Source organism: Ovis aries, chromosome 12, assembly GCF_016772045.2.
Source record: "Ovis aries strain OAR_USU_Benz2616 breed Rambouillet chromosome 12, ARS-UI_Ramb_v3.0, whole genome shotgun sequence".
Taxonomy (NCBI): domain Eukaryota; kingdom Metazoa; phylum Chordata; class Mammalia; order Artiodactyla; family Bovidae; genus Ovis; species Ovis aries.
The window spans coordinates 54,462,742-54,481,903 of record NC_056065.1 but is presented as its reverse complement, the minus strand read 5'-3'; the positions used below and the strand labels follow the sequence as shown (position 1 = coordinate 54,481,903).

At 38.4% G+C, this 19,162-nt stretch overlaps 1 protein-coding gene across 9 annotated transcripts in view; it reads right to left on the bottom strand.

Moving 5' to 3' along the window:
• The window catches only part of KLHL20 (kelch like family member 20), a 67,982-nt gene that overhangs the window by 33,505 nt on the left and 15,315 nt on the right, over positions 1-19,162 (bottom strand). For 3 of the 9 annotated variants that reach the window (XM_060396617.1, XM_060396616.1, XM_042257461.1), the window contains exons 3-4: positions 18,019-18,082; positions 2,717-3,290 (exon numbers count right to left, since the gene is read on the bottom strand). In XM_060396617.1, the coding sequence (XP_060252600.1) occupies positions 2,717-3,290; positions 18,019-18,041 (597 nt within the window). In that variant the 5' untranslated portion in view covers positions 18,042-18,082. Of the gene's footprint in view, positions 1-2,716; positions 3,291-18,018; positions 18,083-18,234; positions 18,397-18,467; positions 18,598-18,642; positions 19,115-19,162 lie in introns of those variants that run through there. The other 6 variants (XM_012187537.4, XM_004013806.4, XM_042257464.2 and 3 more) reach the window with 6 other exon arrangements.

Sequence of the window (19,162 nt, the reverse complement as noted above, 5' to 3'; positions counted from 1 at the left end):
TGTCTTTAGTTTCAAAATGTTTTCATATTTCTTAAAGACAATGATTCTAATATTAAATTTTAGAAACTTCCTGGATGTTCTAGCATAGCTTTCCCATGGTATCTAAGGAAGATTGGTCCCAGGACTGTTCCGCACTCCACCTCCTCCATGTCCCCAGGATACCAAAATTCCTAGATGCTCAAGACTCATATAAAATGGCATAGTATTTACATGTAACTTACACACATCCTCCCATATACTTTAAGAACTCTAGATTAATTATAATACCTAATACAATGTAAATGATATGTAAATAGTTGTCAGCACCTGACAAATTCAAATGTTACCTTTGGGAACTTTATTAAATTTTTTTTTCATATTTTTGATCCACGGTTAGTTCAATCTGTGAATGCAGAACCAGCAAATATGGAAGGCCAACTGTGTGTGTGTATGTACGTATGTGTGTGTGTATGTATGTATGTGTGTGTGTATGTGCGTCTGTGTGTGTGTATATCTTCCTTTCTATACAGTCCCTGCCTTTGCATTTCATGATGCCCATGCTGGTTTTTCTCCTCTCTCTATTCTAGTTATTCTCAGTTTTATTTGCCAATTGCTTTTTCACTAATCATCCTTCAATACTGGAAAAACTTGAGGGCTTTTCTCTCCTCCTACTAGGTGATCACATTGGCAATGATTTTTTTAACCTTGCTTATGATGCTTTTTGTTATAAAAGTTTTAATTTATATACAATTAATATTGTCAGTCTTTTCTTTTATGGCTTCAGGGTTATATCCTGCCTAAAAAGGGCTATGACACATTTTAATTATTATAACTTCATTACTGTGTTGTTGTGCTTAGTTGCTCAATCATGTCTGACTCTTGTGACCCCACAGATTGTAGCCTGTGAGGCTCCTCTGTCCATGGGATTCTCCAGGCAAGAATAATGGAGTGGGTTGCCATTTCCTTCTCCAGGGGATCTTCCCAACTCAGGAATCGAACCCAGTTCTGCACTGCAGGCATTACTATGTTGATAACTACTGAATTTTAATCTCAGCCTAACCTCTTTGCAGAGATACAGACTCATATAAACAGTGAGTTGCTCAATATCTCTATAGATATTTCACAGGCGTATCAAACTGAATATACCTAAAATGGAACCGATGGTTTTTCCTCCTCAAGCTGTTCCCCTCTCCATTACATCTGTAGTAGATTCCCAGAAATGGGATTGCCAAAACAAAGAGCATGAGCAAAATGTGTGTAATTTTGATATACTGCCCAATTTCCTTTCAGAGGGGTTATATCAGTTTATACTTATGCTAGCAATTAGCTTGGAGAAGGTAATGGCACCTCACTCCAGCACTCTTGCCTGGAAAACCCTATGGATGGAGGAGCCTGGTAGGCTGCAGTCCATGGGGTCGCTAAGAGTCTGACAGGACTGAGTGACTTCACTTTCATTTTTCACTTTGGTGCATCGGAGAAGGAGATGGCAACCCACTCCAGTGTTCTTGCCTGGAGAATCCCAGGGACAAGGGAGCCTGGTGGGCTGCCGTCTATGGGGTCACACAGAGTTGGACACGACCGAAGTGACTTAGCAGCAGCAGCAGCAATTAGCTATTTCACCCTTGTTAACAGGGTGTGTAACCAAACTTCTGGATATTTGTAATCTGGTAGATAAAAAATAGTACTTTGGTGTAGTTTTAATTCATGTTTCTGTTATTGTGAACAAACCTGAGCAGATTTTCATGTTTAAGGGCAATCTGAACTTCTTGTTTACTACCCATTTTTAGGTCACTGGCCTAGGTTATTGACCAATAAGGAGCTCTTGATATAGTAAGGAGATATCATCTGTAATATGAGTTGCAAATGTTTTCCCTTAGTTTGTCTTTAATTTTTTCTCTCATTATTGTTTTACCATGCAAAATTTTAAAATATTTATATAGTCAAATCTATCAATATTTTCTTCTATGCTTTCTGGGTTAGTCAATTAGAAAGACCTCTTCAAAAGGAATTGTTTTGTGTCATCTTCTACTATTTTCATGGTTTCAGTTTGTATTTTTTAAATTTTGGATCCATTCACCGGACGTTATCCTGTTGGACAGAAAAGTGATACTAAAGAATAAAATGGACATGCCATTCCTTTGCTTAAAATCCTTTAATGGTTTTCTACTGGTCTTAAGATCAAATTTCAAATTCTTAACATGGTCTATTAACTCCAATGTGATCTGGCCCTGTTTCTTCTGTAAAATCATTATGTAACATTCTTTATTGCTCTCTGGATCTCATTGGGTTTCTTTTAGTTCCTCAAACTTGTTATGCTTTTTCATGTCTCAGAATCTTGGATGAACTGTTCCAGAACCAAAGTTAAATCTCTCTGTAATACATTGTTAAATTATCCAGGGCTTCTTTGTAGCACTCATTAACTCTAATTAATTATTTATGTAATTATGAATTCAGTAGCTGTCTTCTGTGCCAGATTATAAGTCTCCACTAGAACAAACACTCAAGGCATCTTGTTCACTACTGTAGCTTCTGTTCCCAAGCACAGAGGTGGAAGTATAGCAGCTTCACAGATATTTATTAAATGAATGAATAAATGAAAAATAATAGGTTTAATAAATTCTTTGATAACATCTAATTTCATTTTTCTGATTATTAGCTTAACAAATAACCTGATATACTATATCGTTCTCCTAACAAATACATTGTGGATGCATTCAAACCACCAAGTACAACTTACCTCTTGAAAATTATGTTGAGTGAACTTGTCTGCTATCCTTAGCAACTCACGACATGAATGTGTGTCAGCAAAAGCCCGAATGCCCAGGCAGTTTGAAGGATCTAATTGTCTCTTCAAGAATTCACAACAGGCTTCTTGTATTTCTGCCAGCTGGAGGAGGCAAGCAGCTGGCAAGAGGGTCTGAACATTGCCCTCTTCCACAGTTATCTGGGAGGTATATGCAAAGTCTATCAGTAGTTCCATAGCCCTCTCATCTATGTCTCGGATCACTACTTCCGTCTGACGGCTCTCTGCCAATTCTCCTGTAAACATAGCTCGGAAGTAGGGACTACAGGCTGACAAAATGACTCGATGGGCATATATCTTCTTAGCGCCCACAACTAGCACCACATCGCATAGCTCCCGGTGTTTTCTCAGAAGGTTAATCACTTCCAAGGTTTGTCGAGGGTGCTTGTCTGAGATATAGGGCATGCGGGCAGGTTGGGGAACCCCTTCTGGCAATTTGTTGGGGTCTCCAAGGGTGCAGCGGCTTGTTACATCCATTCCAGTCTCTCCTGGCCGAATGTTGGTACACCTACAGGAATGGGGGTAGGAGGGAGAAAAGAAGATGACAATATTTTTAGAAGCTCATTCCAGCATTTCATTTGTATTTCATATGTAGAGATTCAGGTGTTAATTTACTAAGTAAATGCCACAAACAAATTATTGACAAATAATTAGAACTAAAATATTTGGATTTTCATAACCATCACACTGTATCAACACGGAGGAAAAGAGAGAATCTGTGCCCCTCAGTGAAGACGGTAACTATGTTTTTGACAAATATTTACTATTTTTTATAGTTTACAAAGCATTTAGCTATGGACTAAGGAAAATTCAAAGGAATATAAAGAGGCAGTCAGGAAACCTAATTATCTAGAACAAGGAGATATACATGAATAGCCAGAAAGAGGGTAACCAGGATAAACAATATGATTCAGAAAGGCAAAATCTATGAAATATTTGTTTATCCTGGAACATATACCTGATTGGCATATGCTCTCAGTTATTACAAGGGTATGTATTTGTGTTGTGTGTGTGTGTGAAGTGGAAATATTACATTGGGTTTTTTAATAGTTTAGGTGAAATATGTAAGCACACATCACTATACTTCTGTTTCTGATTCTATACTTGCTAGGCAGTCTTCTGATGTACAATTCTTTCAAAGGTATCATGTTATTAAAAAGGGAGGTAGGTGACTTCAGTGTCCTGATCACTGGGTTTTAGGTCAGCCTAAAGTTAGTCTCAGAAACTAATCATCTATGACTGTACTGAGATAGTTTAATATCTGGTCCACAAGGGACAGTATTAGTTTACTACCTCTAAAACTATAGCACCAACAAGACATACAATATAATAAAACACTAGTGTGTTGAGAGAATCCCCTGGAAAGGAGAGGAGACTCTAAAAGAACATTTTAGGAAGAAGAAACTACATTCAGTTCTTCGCCATCTGTTTTTCCAAAGCACTTATAAATTTAATCTATGCTTGGCCAGAGCCTACAGGTAAATGTATTCTACAGTACAAACTATTCATAATACCTGACATCTGGTAGAAACAGCACCATTTATGCCTGACAATTTAAAACTGAAACTGAAAGCTGGGCAGTTAAAAAACAATTTTTACCACCCACATAAACAACCAAAAGAGCCTTTAGCCACAGTACTTTATTGGTGTCGTTTGTAGTAGATGCTGAAAGAATAAATCACGAGGTTAACAGTGGTGTACTCCAGCTTTAAAAAAGAACCACCATTAAAGACAAGACCAATTTAAAAATTCCCATTATAACGCTGACATTCTATGTTGAAATTAAAGAGTTTTGTTGCAATCTTAATCATGTACACAAAGATGGTACTGTTGAACTCAGGTATAAACAATTTTTTATTTCACGCAAGTACAACATGGAAGCTAATTTCTACATATCTACTTAAGTTCTGTTTTCTATGCTCTCTATACACATTCTTGAGAAGTACATTTAATCTCATATTTTCCATCGCCTGTATATAAATGACTAAAGGATTCTTAACTCCCACCTGGGTAAGTTCTGAATTCAGATCCATATGGATGTCCCCAAATCACTCAAACTCAATATATCTCAAATACTAAAACTGATTCCTTGACTACTTTCACCCAAGTACAAGTCTCCCTTCTAGGCTTCCCAGATCAATTAAAGATAATTTCATTGTTCTAGTTGCTCAGGTCAAACATTTTGGAGCCCTTTTCCTTCCACATACCTTCAAATGCAAGCAAGCCATCAGCCAATTCTGACACCCAAATTCCTAGAATCCAAATATTTCTTTTCATTTTCCACTAGTCTCATCCTAATTCCTGATCCCTGGGTTGGGAAGATCCTCTGGAGAAGGAAACAGCAACATACTCTAGTATTCTTGCCTGGGAAATCCCATAGACAGAGGAGCCTGGTGGGCTACAGTCCATGGGGTTGCAAAAAGCCGGACAAAAAAGAGTAACTGAACACACGCCCTAATTCAGTCTATCTTCACACTTCTTTATATGATAACAGCTGCCTAAGTGATCTGCCTGCTTTCACCTTTGCTGATTTATAGTCTCCTCTAAACAACCAAAACGATCCTTTAGAAAATTCATGTTGTACCATTTCTCTGCTCAAAATCTTTTAAACACTCATAGTAAAAAACAAAGCCTGTAGAGCTTACGAACTTCTGTATGAGTCCTCCCCAAGCTAACTCTCTGAATTCATCTTCCACTCTTCCCTTGCTCATGGTTCTCTAGTCACACAGACTTCCTTGCTGCTTATGGGACATGCCAAGGCCTTTCTTGCTTCAGAGCCTTAATCCTTCTTCCTGAAAGGTTTCTCCCCAAATATCTGCAGAACTCATCCCCTCATTTCTTTCAGATCTCTGTTCACATGTCAACTTATCAGACCACCTTACATGAGAAAGCATCTCTTACTTCTACTATCCTGTACCCTTTACTGTGCTCAATTTTTCTTCTTAAATAAGTATTTCCTGATAAAATGTATTGGCTTTCTCTCCCAAACAGAGCATAAGCTTCATGAAAACAAAGTCTTTGTTCTCTTTTGCTCAATGCTATACCTCAACACCTGGATTTAGTGCTCATTAAATAGTTGTCAAATGAATTAAACTTTTCTTCCTATACCCTCCAAACTTTCTTGTTTAGTTCTCTTGAAAGAATGCCTAGTCTGTAGCCAGGCAAACATAGACTCAAATGTTAGTTCCATCATTTACAAGGTATAATCTTGGGCAAATGGTTTAACTTCTCTGATCCTCAAGTTCATCATTTGTAATGTGGGAATAATTACACTTACTTAACAAGGAAAGTGACAGTGTTGGAATTTGTCTAAATGTATTAATAGGTACTAGGTACTCTGACTCCAAGGGCTTCCCTTGTGGCTCAGCTGGTAAAGAATCTGCCTGCAATGCGGGAGACCTGGGTTTGATCCCTGGGTTGGGAAGATCCCCTGGAGAAGGGAAAGGCTACCCACTCCAGTATCCTGGCCTACAGAATTCCATGGACTGCATAGTCCATGGGGTCACAAAGAGTCGGACACGATTGAGTGACTTTTACTTTCACTGACTCCAAAGTCAGTGCTTTATCCTGAACAGTTTTGGTCAATTGGATGGAGCATTTGAAATGGAAATGATCTTGGCAATCTGGTTTACATGACTGTTGTTCTTAGAGGGGAGAAAAAGCAAGCATGCTGCCACATGAAGCATCCACATGCTAGAGTACACTGCTCTTTTAGGAGCAAGAACAGGGATCAAAGACTGTAAGAGGTACCTCATTGTAAATCTTCTGAGAAGTTATATTTAATTCTAGAAGTTATAATTAATTCTATACATTGTTATTTCTTCTGTGGTTCTGCTATTTGTTTTTGTAAACGTTTACTTAAAAAAAAAAAAAAACTGCTCAGCCCGCATCCTGCATCATTCTCATCACCTCCAAAAAGTTCTACTGGCAAAAATGCTCCCCACCCTCAACACTCGCCATACATACCTGTACATTTTTCTGGGCAACTTTGAAGGGAATTTATAATAAGCATCCTAGAAATATAGATTGCATTCACACCTTGTCACATCTATATTCATACCTTTGTTTGGATTCTGATGGATTAAGTATTCTAATGATTTGAGGGGTGGGTGATAAACTGAAGTGTGAACTGCTCCCCCAAAGAGAAAAGTGCCCTAGGAAAGCTTTTTTTAAAAATTTAAGTATAGTTAATTTACAATGTTGTGTTAGTTTCAGGTATAGAGAAAAGTGGGCTTCCCTGGTGGCTCAGACAGGAGACCAGGATTCAATCCCTGGGTAGGGAAGATCCCCTGGAGAAGGAAATGGCAACCCACTCCAGTATTCTTGACTTGAATCATATGGACAGAGGAGCCTGGCGGCTACAGTCCATGGGCTCGCAGAGAGTCATACAGGACTGAGTGACTAACACACACACAGCAAGGTGATTCAGCTGTACACACACTCTACATACACACTCATGCATATGTATTTGCAGATTTACATACTTATATGTTCTTTTTAAGATTATTTTCCATTATAGTTTATTGTAAGATAGTGAATATATTTCCATGTGCGATACAGTAGGTCCTTGCTGCTTATTTTAAATACAATTAAGTGTATATGTTTATCTTCTAAACTTCTAATTTGTACCTCTCCCCCAACCCCCCGCCCCCAGTTATCCTCTTTGGTAACCATAAATTTGTTTTCTATATCTGTGAGTTAGTTTCTGTTTTATAAGTAAATTCATATGTATCTTTTTTTTCTAATTAGGGAAGCTTTTAATTAAAGGTGTGGGGGAGCAAGCCTGACTGTCCAAGTGAAAATTCATCTAGAGAAACCAGAGGATCTCAAACTATTTAATTTCTCAATCTGTGGATTTCTATCCCAATAGTGAATGAAGGATATTACAGTAAATATATGTATAATATATTAAATAAAGAAATTGAACTCAAATAGTATTTTTATTAACTTAATTTACAAGACTAATCTACATGTGTCGTAAGGTTGAAGAAGCTAGGTGGAAGGATTTTTCTGGATTCTATCCACAGTTAACAAACTATGGAGACCAAACAGAGCTTTTGCCTTCTCCCACAAAAGGACTGCCAATTCTAGGGAAGAGTTAGTCTTTCTAAAACCAAAAGGGTATAAAATGTGCCAATAAGTTTAGCAGACTTTGTATTCACTAAACACTTATGAAAAGCAGAACTTCAAGATAAAGTCTGTAAATGGAATATTTACCATCAATTCTCTCAAACCTTAACATAACCTTAGTTTGTTCTTTACCAGCCATGTACTTCAAGGGAAGCTGATCATGTACCCAGCTATAAGGATGAAGCCTGAATTCTCTTGCAATTTTAGGTTTGGATGAAGCTAATATTGAAGAGGTTACACTGGAGACACAGGGAAAACTTGGGTCTAGGATGGTACTATCAAGTCATGCATTGAACAACCCTGGAGCCCACCTTACTTCTGGCCTTCTTGTTATGTAAATAAAAGACTGCTATATTGATTAAGCCAGTTTGAGTCAGGAAACTGTTAATTCCAACCCAAACTTTCTGATACCAAAAACAAGTAGTTAATATGTGAAATTAGCCACATATCTAAATTTACTAACCAACTTGAATATAGAAAATAACCCTTGCTTTGACTGGCCAACTAATTCTGTATATTATAGAGACTCTTGCTCCATTATTATCCAATTTTCTAAAAATGGTATTGGTAAATTTAGAAGTATGGCTTGAATTTGTATCTTTTCTTTCAAATGAAGTAAAATGTTGGAAGAAGACTAGATACTCTTTCTTCACAGTGGCTAGCCCAATTCCTATTGGGCTGTTACACTCAATTTTAAAATACTATTTCTCTAATACCAGCTATGTGAGGGTACTTGGTAAAAACACAGATTCTTAAGAGGGGATAGAGAATCAAAATCTCTGAGGGTATGGTTCCACAGTCTGCATTTAGCAAGTGGTTGTTTTAACACAAATTAAAGTTTAATTAATTACTGACTAATGAATTTGACTAATAAATAAAATTTCTCAGTGGAAGCTGTCAGTTTTTACAAAAAGAATGTTGACCTAAGATGAAAGGAAAAAAACAATGTGAAAAAAGTAATGATTCAAAATGCAGCTATAGAGAGAAAAAAATGTAACAGCAAAGTCACTGTCAAACATATAAAATAAAACAATAAGGATTTGGATATACCAAAATGTCAGTAAATCTAAAAAATTCTGTAAACAGGCATCAGACATTATATATGAAGTAATTTTAAGAAATGATTCCTACACTTGAATTTCTCTATATAACGGGAACAAAAAAGCTGTTATTAATTTTTTAAAAATTATTCTTTCACATTCTGTGGGAATGGGCAACATTTACTTCAGAGACAGATGGTGTTTTTAAAGAAATATCTGTTTAAGCCTTTCAATTATAAAATGCCAAGGTGACAGCCCTTGGGATGATTATTAGACGTCCTTCATTTGCAGTACTTTTTGGTTTCTTACGTTTTGAAATTTAAATTGAACTTAAATATCATTAGGAGGGCTCGGAATATTAGTTCACACAGTCCCCACCACTCTCTGTCTTACATGAAGTTATGCCATGCATTTACATGAACTATCTAAAAAGCATATGAGGACTTTGTTTTTTAGTCTCTGTTTTTATTCTTGCCAGGAAAATCCCATGGACAGAGGAGCCTGGAAGGCTACAGACCATGGAGTCACAAAGAGTCAGACATGACTGAAGTGACTGAGCACAGAGCACTAGAGGTATCAAGATTGGAACAGAGAGACCCAAGCTACTCAGTATAATAAAGTAATGGTAATTTCAAAGGGAGAAAGTTTTAAGGGGAGAAAGAGAGAATTAAAACAGAAAGAACTGCCATACGACCTAGCAATCCCCCTGCTGGGCATACACACCAAGGAAACCAGAATGAAACGTGTACCCCAATGTTCATCATGGCACTGTTTACAATAGCCAGGACATGGAAGCAACCTAGATGTCCACTGGCAGATGAATGGATAAGAAAGCTGTGGTACATATACACAACGGAATATTACTCAGCTATTAAAAAGAATGCATTTGAATCAGTTCTAATGTGGTGGATGAAACTGGAGTCTATTATACAGAGTGAAGTAAGCCAGAAAGAAAAATACCAATATAGTATATTAACACATATACATGGAATTTAGAAAGATGGTAACAATGACCCTATATGTGAGACAGCAAAAGAGACACAGATGTAAAGAACAGACTTTTGGACTCTATGGGAGAAGGTGAGAGTTGGATGATTTGAGAGAAAAACATTGAAACATGTATATTATCTTATGTGAAACAGATCGCCAGTCTAGGTTCAATGCATGAGACAGGGTGCTCTGGGCCGGTGCACTGGGATGACCCTGAGGGATGGGATGGGGAGGGAGGTGGGAGGGGGGTTCAGGATGGGGAACACATGTACACCCATGGCTGATTCATATCAATGTATGGCAAAAACCACTACAATATTGTTAAGTAATTAGCCCCCAACTAAAACAAATTAATTAATTAAAAAAAAAAACCCAGAAAGCAAAAGAAATGAAGACTGGTTAAAAATGGTGGCAGGTTGTGATTTAAGGACAGAAACAGCCAGTGAAAGAATGTTGAATGGCTAAGAACTTTTATGGCTTCTTTCATTATTCCTAAACATTCAGTAAAAATCTGATGTATTTGATGGCAGTTCTCAAAGAAGGCAAAGAAAGCAACAATGAGTATGCAGTATTTCTAGAAAGAAGCTTGGCTGTGAAAAGAGACATAAAGTTCTACGTCTACTTTAAGACAGTAATAGCAGGAAAATGATTATATATTGAAGCAACGAAGCAGAAGGAGGGTGAAGTTTTAAAATATATGTAAAGAGGGAGAGAATAAATGATGGAGCAAAATTCTTGAACAGTGGAATATAAAAAAATACAGAAGGATTGATCATAGATAAAAGGAAGAAGGGCTCCCCATAAGCGATCAGGGGAAAGGAGTGGGAGGAAACACAGTGTGGAAATGGATAGATATTTCTGGCTAAGGATGTGTCAGAAGCTGGAGGAAGTTCATACCTGATGGCCTCTATCTTTTTTTGTGAAGTAGGAGTTGGGGGAACAGATCACTTGCTGCTACTGAAAGAAGTGCTAAGAGGGTCATGAGAAGAATGGGTGAGGATGTGAAATAGCTACTGTGGGGAATGAGTAAGCATTGATTTTGGATAACACTGTTGGCTCAATGATATTAAAGACTCTGACTACAGTAGCATGAATTCCCTGTGACTGGTTTTATCTAGCAATAATCTATAGCCCAAATTAGAGAATATAAATGCCTGCATTAATCTAGAATTGAGAAATGCCATGGACATACTCAAGAGTTGAGTGAGCAGCGGCCAGAAAATGGTTGAAGTGGTTGTAGGAGTAAACTGTGTAAAAACACAAGAGACAAAAGCCATGTTGATTATGACTAGGTCAAAGAACAGATGGAGTGAGCATTCAAGAGGTTACAGTCAGAAAACAAGTTATTATGACTTAACGATTTCAGAGAGAGCCTTTCTGAGTGAAGGTAGGAATGAATTTTTGAAGTGAGTGAAGGTGAAATTCTCATGACTTTTTAGGAGGTTAAGGAAATGCAGGCTAGGTAAATGGATGGGTCATTCCCATGAATATAAAAATCTCCTTAAATGATAGAAGAATCAAGTAACGTGCATGTAGAAAACATAAACCAAACAAGTAAAATATTTTAAATATTCTTCATTTTTACTAAGGGAATATTACAGTTTTAGTACCTCTCTATACCACTTCCCAGGTAGCACTAGTGGTAAAGAATCTGCCTGCCAATGTAGGAGACACAAGAGACATAGGTTCAATCCCTGGAAGGGAAGATAACCTGGAGGAGGAAGGAAATGGCAACCTGCTCTAGAACCTCCTTCTTCTATTTAGACACAAGAAAAATAAAGTTATACTTTATATCGTTAATATTATTTTCATTTGGGGATGGCTTATGTAACACGTATGGGACTTCTCTGTTGGCTCACTGATAAAGTAACCACTGCCAATGCAGAAGACACAGGTTCAATCCCTGGATTGGGAAGATCCCCTGGAGAAGGAAATTCCAGCCCATTTCAGTATTCTTCCCTGGAAAATTCCACAGGCAGAGAAGCCTGGTGGGCTATAGTCCATAGGGCCACAGAGTTGGACGTGACTGAGAGACTAAACAAAAAGTATATTCAAAAAAAGCCTTTCCACATACCCAAAACGTGTGAGTCAACTTAAATTGCAAAGCTATCATGGCACTTCCTCAGATCTACCTCAAAAGTAAGTCTTAATTGAGGAAAGAGTCATTTTCTCTTTCTTTAGCTTGGAATTGTGCTCCCTATCTACTAAACAACCATCTCTCCTTTTATACTTCAAAAATTTGTCCTAATTTGGACACAGATTAACTTTCTTGGGGCCTCCCCAGTGACTCAAATGGTAAAGAATTTGCTTGCAATGCAGGAGACTCAGGTTCAATCCCTGGGTCAGGAAGATCCTCTGGAGAAGGGAATGGCAACCCACTCCAGTATTCTTGCCTGGAGAATTCTATGGACAGAGGAACCTGGTGGGCTACAATGGGGGTCGCAAAGAGTTGGACTCGACTGAGTGACTAACACTGCTCTTAAAAGATTCAGCTGAGGTGACCTTCATATAAAGTACTAAGCACGCCTGGATAGGGAGAGCTAGAGATTTGTGCATACAAATCCTTAAAACAGAAATAACATCTCCAGACTCCAGTGTTGCTTATTAGAAGAGCATCCACTAGGCACTACATTCCAGACCTGATTCTGTACCTGAAAGCCAGGCTGTTAATTCCTTAATCTGAAAATAGGTCATGAATACTTCAATTCTAAGACATCTCATCACTGTTTACTGGATGAAACAAGGGTCAGCACTAGGTGACTTGGCCCAGCAATCAAGGCAAGATGGAGGAAGGTCATGCAAACAAGCTGGTTTCTCCTTTTATGTCAGAAAAACAAATCTTCCTAGGATACCTCTCAGCACCTTCCACTGACATCTCAATGGCAGCACTGTGTTAAAAGTTTTTCTTATTTAGTTGCTAAGTCATGTCCAACTCTTTTGCGACGCCATGGACTATAGCCTGCCAGGTTCTTCTGTCCATGTGATTTTCCAGGCAAGAATACTGAAATGGGCTGGAATTTCCTTCTCCAGGGGATCTTCCCAATCCAGGGATTGAACCTGTGTCTTCTGCATTGGCAGTGGTTACTTTATCAGTGAGCCAACAGAGAAGTCCCATACGTGTTACATAAGCCATCCCCAAATGAAAATAATATTAACGATATAAAGTATAACTTTATTTTTCTTGTGTCTAAATAGAAGAAGGAGGAAAGGGAGATGTATTGAGCAAGCCAACCTACAGGGCATGCCACACCAAGAAAGAGCCAAATCAAGCTGGTGTATCTTATAATTTATTCTGAGGCATACATTTTAGACTGACTAGAATAAATCAGTAATTCTAAAGACAAGAGATCTGAACGGGATTTGCCTTTTGATGTTGAACTCAAGGAGCTCATCTGATGTTCACCATGAGTGAACACTGTCAGTAAAAACTCTAGATACAATTAAATAAAATAAGACCCAAAGAATCTAAAGCTTCTTACCCACTTAGGAACCTTCACTGGGTTTTCATTTTAGGCCCCACCTGAAACACCCCTGGTACTCCCTAGGATTCTGTTTTGGCATCCTCCTTTTCTGCTCTACTCTCATTCACACATACAACTTCAAGAATCTTCTGCATACTGGTGATTCACAATTTTCAAACCATTCTTCTGCTATAGACCCATATTCCAATTATACGCTGGCTATCTCTCCCTGGCTGTTTCCTAGACATAATAATCTAAAGAACGTAAGAGAGAATCTGTTCTTGGCTTGGTGAAACCTGTCCTCTTCCTGTATTTTCATTTCATTATGGCGGCACTAACCTGAGATCTTTGGAGGTGCTTGTATCATTACCTCTTCCTCACTCTATATCCACCAAATCCTTTTGATTTCACTATTAAACAAACTCTCAATTCCAAACTCTTCTCTCAATCCTACTGCCACAGATCTACTTCAGGCTCTCATCGGCTTTAACTGCCACAGCTTTTTTCTTCATTGCTGCACAGCTTGTGGGATTAGCTCCCCAAGCAGAGATCGAACCCAGGCCCTCAGCAGAGAAAGCGCAGAGCCCTAACTTCTGGACCACAAGAGAATTCCCCACAAACTCCTTTAAATTAGTGCTTTTTACTGTCCTTTCTTCCTTCTTTCTAGTCCACATCCTATCTTCTTAAATATCAACCCAAAGAACAAATCTCAATTGTATAACAACATCCATTGGTTCTTAAATACCTAAAGGGTATAGACTCTTTCTAGTGGTTGTAGCCTCACTTTTCAGGCTCTTTTCCCCTACCTTCCTTTCCCTTCTTCCTCCCTCATATACTCTACACTCCAGATATACTTACCATACTATACATGTCATACACTTTCAGATCTTGGAGTCTTTTCGTTTTTTGGGCTGCACAGCAGTTCTTTCTGTTTATGGCATATTTCACTATCTCCCTTCTTTAATTCTTATCTTTTCAAGTATATTCTTTATTTTAATACAAATTCTTATCCTTTCTAGAAGATCCAGCTCAAATATCACCACCTCTGTGAAGCTTTCTTCATCTCTACAAAGCAGACGTGTATATCTCTATTAAAATCCTTCATGATGCATTATAGTATCTGTTACATGTCTTTCCATCACTCTACCTGTATATATACAGTATACAAATATAAAACAAGTACGATATAAATGTTTGATGAGTGAATAAACCAATTCATAATAAAATCGGGTCCAGTTTCCTATATTTAAGATGGAAGAATTACACTGCAAAATATTTTAGTGTCTCTAAATTATACCAATGATTAAAAAATAATATCTTGGGAACCAGTCACACTGTTGGTGAGACTACAGACAGGTATAATCTCTAAGGATGGGAATTTGTAATTCAAAGTTTTAAAATGCACATACTCTTTGGGGAATTTTATATCTAAGAATTTATTTTATACTTACACAATTGGTCAAAAACCACATACAAGGATATTCATAGAAGAACTGGTTGTAACAGCAAACCATAAAATAAATGTCTCTCGAAGGGACTAGTTAACAGTACCTACAAGTAACAGGTGGGTCTAAGTGTATTTGTCATAATTTACTGCTTAGTTAACTTCTACGCAGAGTACATCATGAAAAACGCTGGGCTGGAAGAAGCACAAGCTGTAATCAAGATTGCAAGGAGAAATATCAATAACCTCAGATATGCAGATGACACCACCCTTATGGCAGAAAGTGAAGAAGAACTAAAGAGCCTCTGATGAAAGTGAAAGAGGAGGTGAAAAAGTTGGCTTAAAGCTCAACATTCAGAAAACGAAGATCACGGCATCTGGTCCCATCACTTCATGGGAAATAGATGGGGAAACAGTGGAAACACTGGCTGATTTTATTTTTCTGGGCTCCAAAATCACTGCAGATGATGACTGCAGCCATGAAATTAAAAGACACTTACTCCTTGGAAGGAAAGTTATGACCAACCTAGACAGCATATTCAAAAGCAGAGACATTACTTTGCCAACAAAAGTTTATCTAGTCAAGGCTATGGTTTTTCCAGTGGTCATGTATGGATGTGAGAGTTGGACTGTGAAGAAAGCTGAGCGCCAAAGAATTGATGTGTTTGAACTGTGGTGTTGGAGAAGACTCTTGAGAGTCCCTTGGACTGCAAGGAGATCAAACCAGTCCATTCTGAAGGAGATCAGTCCTGGGTGTTCATTGGAAGGACTGATGTTGAAGCTGAAACTCCAATACTTTGGCCACCTGATGCAAAGAGCTGACTCATTTGAAAAGACCCTGATGCTGGGAAAGATTGAGGGCAGGAGGAGAAGGGGACGACATAGGATAAGATGGTTGGATGGCATCACCGGCTCAATGGACATGGGTTTGGGTAGATTCTGGGAGTTGGTGATGGACAGGGAGGCCTGGCATGCTGTGGTTCATGGGGTTGCAAAGAGTCGGACACGACTGAGCGACTGAATTGAACTGAACTGAACAAGATAATACGTGAAGTGAAAAAAAGAATAGGGAAAAATGTGAATAGTTGCAAATATCAGTGTTTTTGAAAAAGAGGAGATATTCTATATATGCATTACAATACTGTGAAAGAATACATAAGAAATTGCTTTCAAGTGGTTCCTTTGGAGAGGAAAATTGGGAGCTACAGTCAGCACTGGGAGACTTAAGTTTCACTGAATATCCTATTTTATCTTGGAAATTCTGTAACATTTGCACATAATAGCTAGTTAAATAAATGAATGCAATGAAGCTTTGCTAACAAAATGCTAATTGGTTTCATAAAACTTTATGATTAAGCATCAGAATACCCTAACAATGTTTTTGCAATCTTTTCCTGTTCGTAGCTTTTTCTCTGCTCATGGGAACAGTCTGTAGGTACTTCAGCTATTCAGTCATTCAAACAATTATTCAGTGATCACCAGGTGCCAGGGATACAAAGATACAGAAGACACATGAGACTCAAAGAGCTTCCACTGTAGCAGAGAGAATGAACATTTATTCAATATAAAGAGTTATTTCTCATTCAAAGCTTCTCCAATAGCTGGTAAGCATAAACCCAACCGTACTTTTCAGAGACTGGTGTCTGGGTCGCTGGCAGCAAGAATCACAGCCCAGTAAGGAAAGGGTAGGGAAGTGTGACCACGACTTAATGCAGGTAGCAGGTAAAAGTAAAACCTGGGAGCAATGATAGGCCAGGCTCTGGCCAAGTGATGGTGATGAAAAAAGAACAGTAACTTAACAATTAATGACACCAGAATTCTCCAACATGATTTTAAACAACTGGCAATATTTCATAATAAAGCAAGACAGAAAAAAGAGTAGGTATGAGTGATTAAGTAAATATTTTATACAGGAATTACAGAAAAACTAAAAACATCCCCATGCTGCCTTCTCTTTTTTAAAAAAATAAGTTCCTATATTAATAATTACATATGACATTTATGGCAGCTGAGGACGAGAAGCCATCAGTGGTATTTGCAACCATGTTAGAAGCTGAAGTGACGAAGCATTTAATATACATGTTGTTAATGTCTTCATGTACTTGCAGTCAAATATTATTTCTACTTTAGAGTAAGATACAAATAAGATTAAGTGTACTATGATTTTATATCCATAGCATCTTTACATCTGGAGATCTCAAATCATTTGCAAGCATTCATTAATTCCCAATATCCTGGTCAGGTACATTAGAGAAATAAACTGGGGTGACTTCTAGCAAAGGTGACTTCTAGCAAAAGTGACACAACGAAGGTGACTAGGTCAAGGTGAATCAATAAACCATTAACAGATGTGGAAAAAATACTTATATTCTAGTTCTTCCTCCTGGTTCTAAGTCATACTCCTTTCATAACATGTTTCTTCTCTTATAAGGGTCTGCTAGATATATTTATCTTTGATGTTAAACAAAAAAGATTAAATACAGTTAAATAAGTGTAAAATGAGTTTTAAAAATGAAGGACTAGAACTGGGGTTATTTTCAATAAGGATTTGAGTCCTATTTGTTAGAACAGATTGAGAAAAAGCATTACTAAATTCTAGGGTTAGGAAGGCCTAAAATTGTCTATATTTTCCCATACATTGTTCTATTTTTCTATGGACTAAGTTATTACGTCCAATAACTTTTTTAGTCCTCAAACAATCTTCCCTGCAATGCAGCTATTTTAATTAATAGAACAAATGTAGATTGGACATCAATAAAATAACCAAAACCACAATTACACATTCAATACAGTGTATTATAAGTAATCATTAGTCTTATATGGCAAAAGAAACCTCTACATTCTGTAGGGAACTGAAGACCATAATCAACTCATATAGTATTATAGTACATTTAATGATTACCACAAAGAATTACCATGTAAAAAGGAAAGTTGAAATGTTAACTACATAAACCTCCTAGCACTCTTTAGAAATTTAACTTTTATATTTTACTCTATTTAAAAACTATTAATTTCTGACATTACTTTTGATTTATTTTAGAACAAGAATCATTAGTTCCAAGCAGAATTTGGTAAGATTTGAAAAGCTTTAAAATTTTTTAAAAATGAAACCCTGGATTATTATGTGAATTTCACTTAGTGAAACTGAAGGATTTCTTCCTAAATGCCTACCTGCGCATTGGCTTTCCTTCCATGCACCATGAAAAGTACCCTTCACCACACTCTAAAGCCGAACCTAAGACAACAGAAAAGCAGTAACTTAATAAAAACTATTTCTGATCTTTCCAGTAACAATCTCTATCAATGATTTCGTTCAGTGATAAAGGATTTTATATCCTATTATATTACATGACAGGCCTTTTGCAGATGCACACTCATAACCCTTACCTAGTTCCTTTAAGATGACCATCTTTACTGTGAATGCTAAAACGATTATACGTAAAGTTGAGGGAAAGTGCGCCAAACAGTGCTAGACTACTCTTGTCTCTCTCCGAAAAGTATTCCGGAGACATTTAACTCTGACCGCACTATCAACGATTCCCTACAGAGTATTCACCAGATACCCACAGCAATACTAGCATGATGGATCGGGTAGGGAACACGCTGGCTTAACAACGGACCTGAAAGCTGGTGACTTGTCCCGAAGCGATAGAAGGAGCAGGTACTTGCCTTTAAAAATAAACAACTCCGTTTCCGACAGCCCAGACAGAACAGAGCAGAGAAACTATGGCTCCAATACTAACATTATCTTTACCAGCCCTTCCCTCAGTTTCCGAAACGATGTCCACCACCCACCTGGCAAGATCTCGCTGGTCCCCAGGTTAGGTGGGACGCACAGTATCCACTTCCTTCCCCCCAGATTCCAACCTCTGTCTAGGGAAGCTGTCCAGGGTGCGGAACCTCACGCCCTCAGGCAGAACAGCCCAGCACCTTCCGTGGCTCCAGGGCAGGGCTGCAGCCCGCTTGAACGCCGTCTGGTGCCCCGCAAGGCCCAGCCCCAGTGCCCCAACAGTCCCTTCTCGGTGCCCACTGACAGGTGGCGGGCGAAGCACGGCCCCTACCCAATGGGCAGCCCCGCAACTTGGGACCACAGATTTGCAAAGCGAGTCCTGGGCGCTGTCCACTGTCCTCTGCTCTAAGACTGCTAACCTACCGGCTCCGACACTTTCTCCTCTGCCTTAGCCTCCTCTGCCTCCTCCGCCCGCCGCCTCCTCTCTGGCTCCTTCTCTGCCTCAGCTAGAGCAAGGAGGATGCCGCTCCTCCAGCTATTTCCTCCCCACCCCTCGCCCCACTTCAGCCGCAGGAAGTAGTCCTG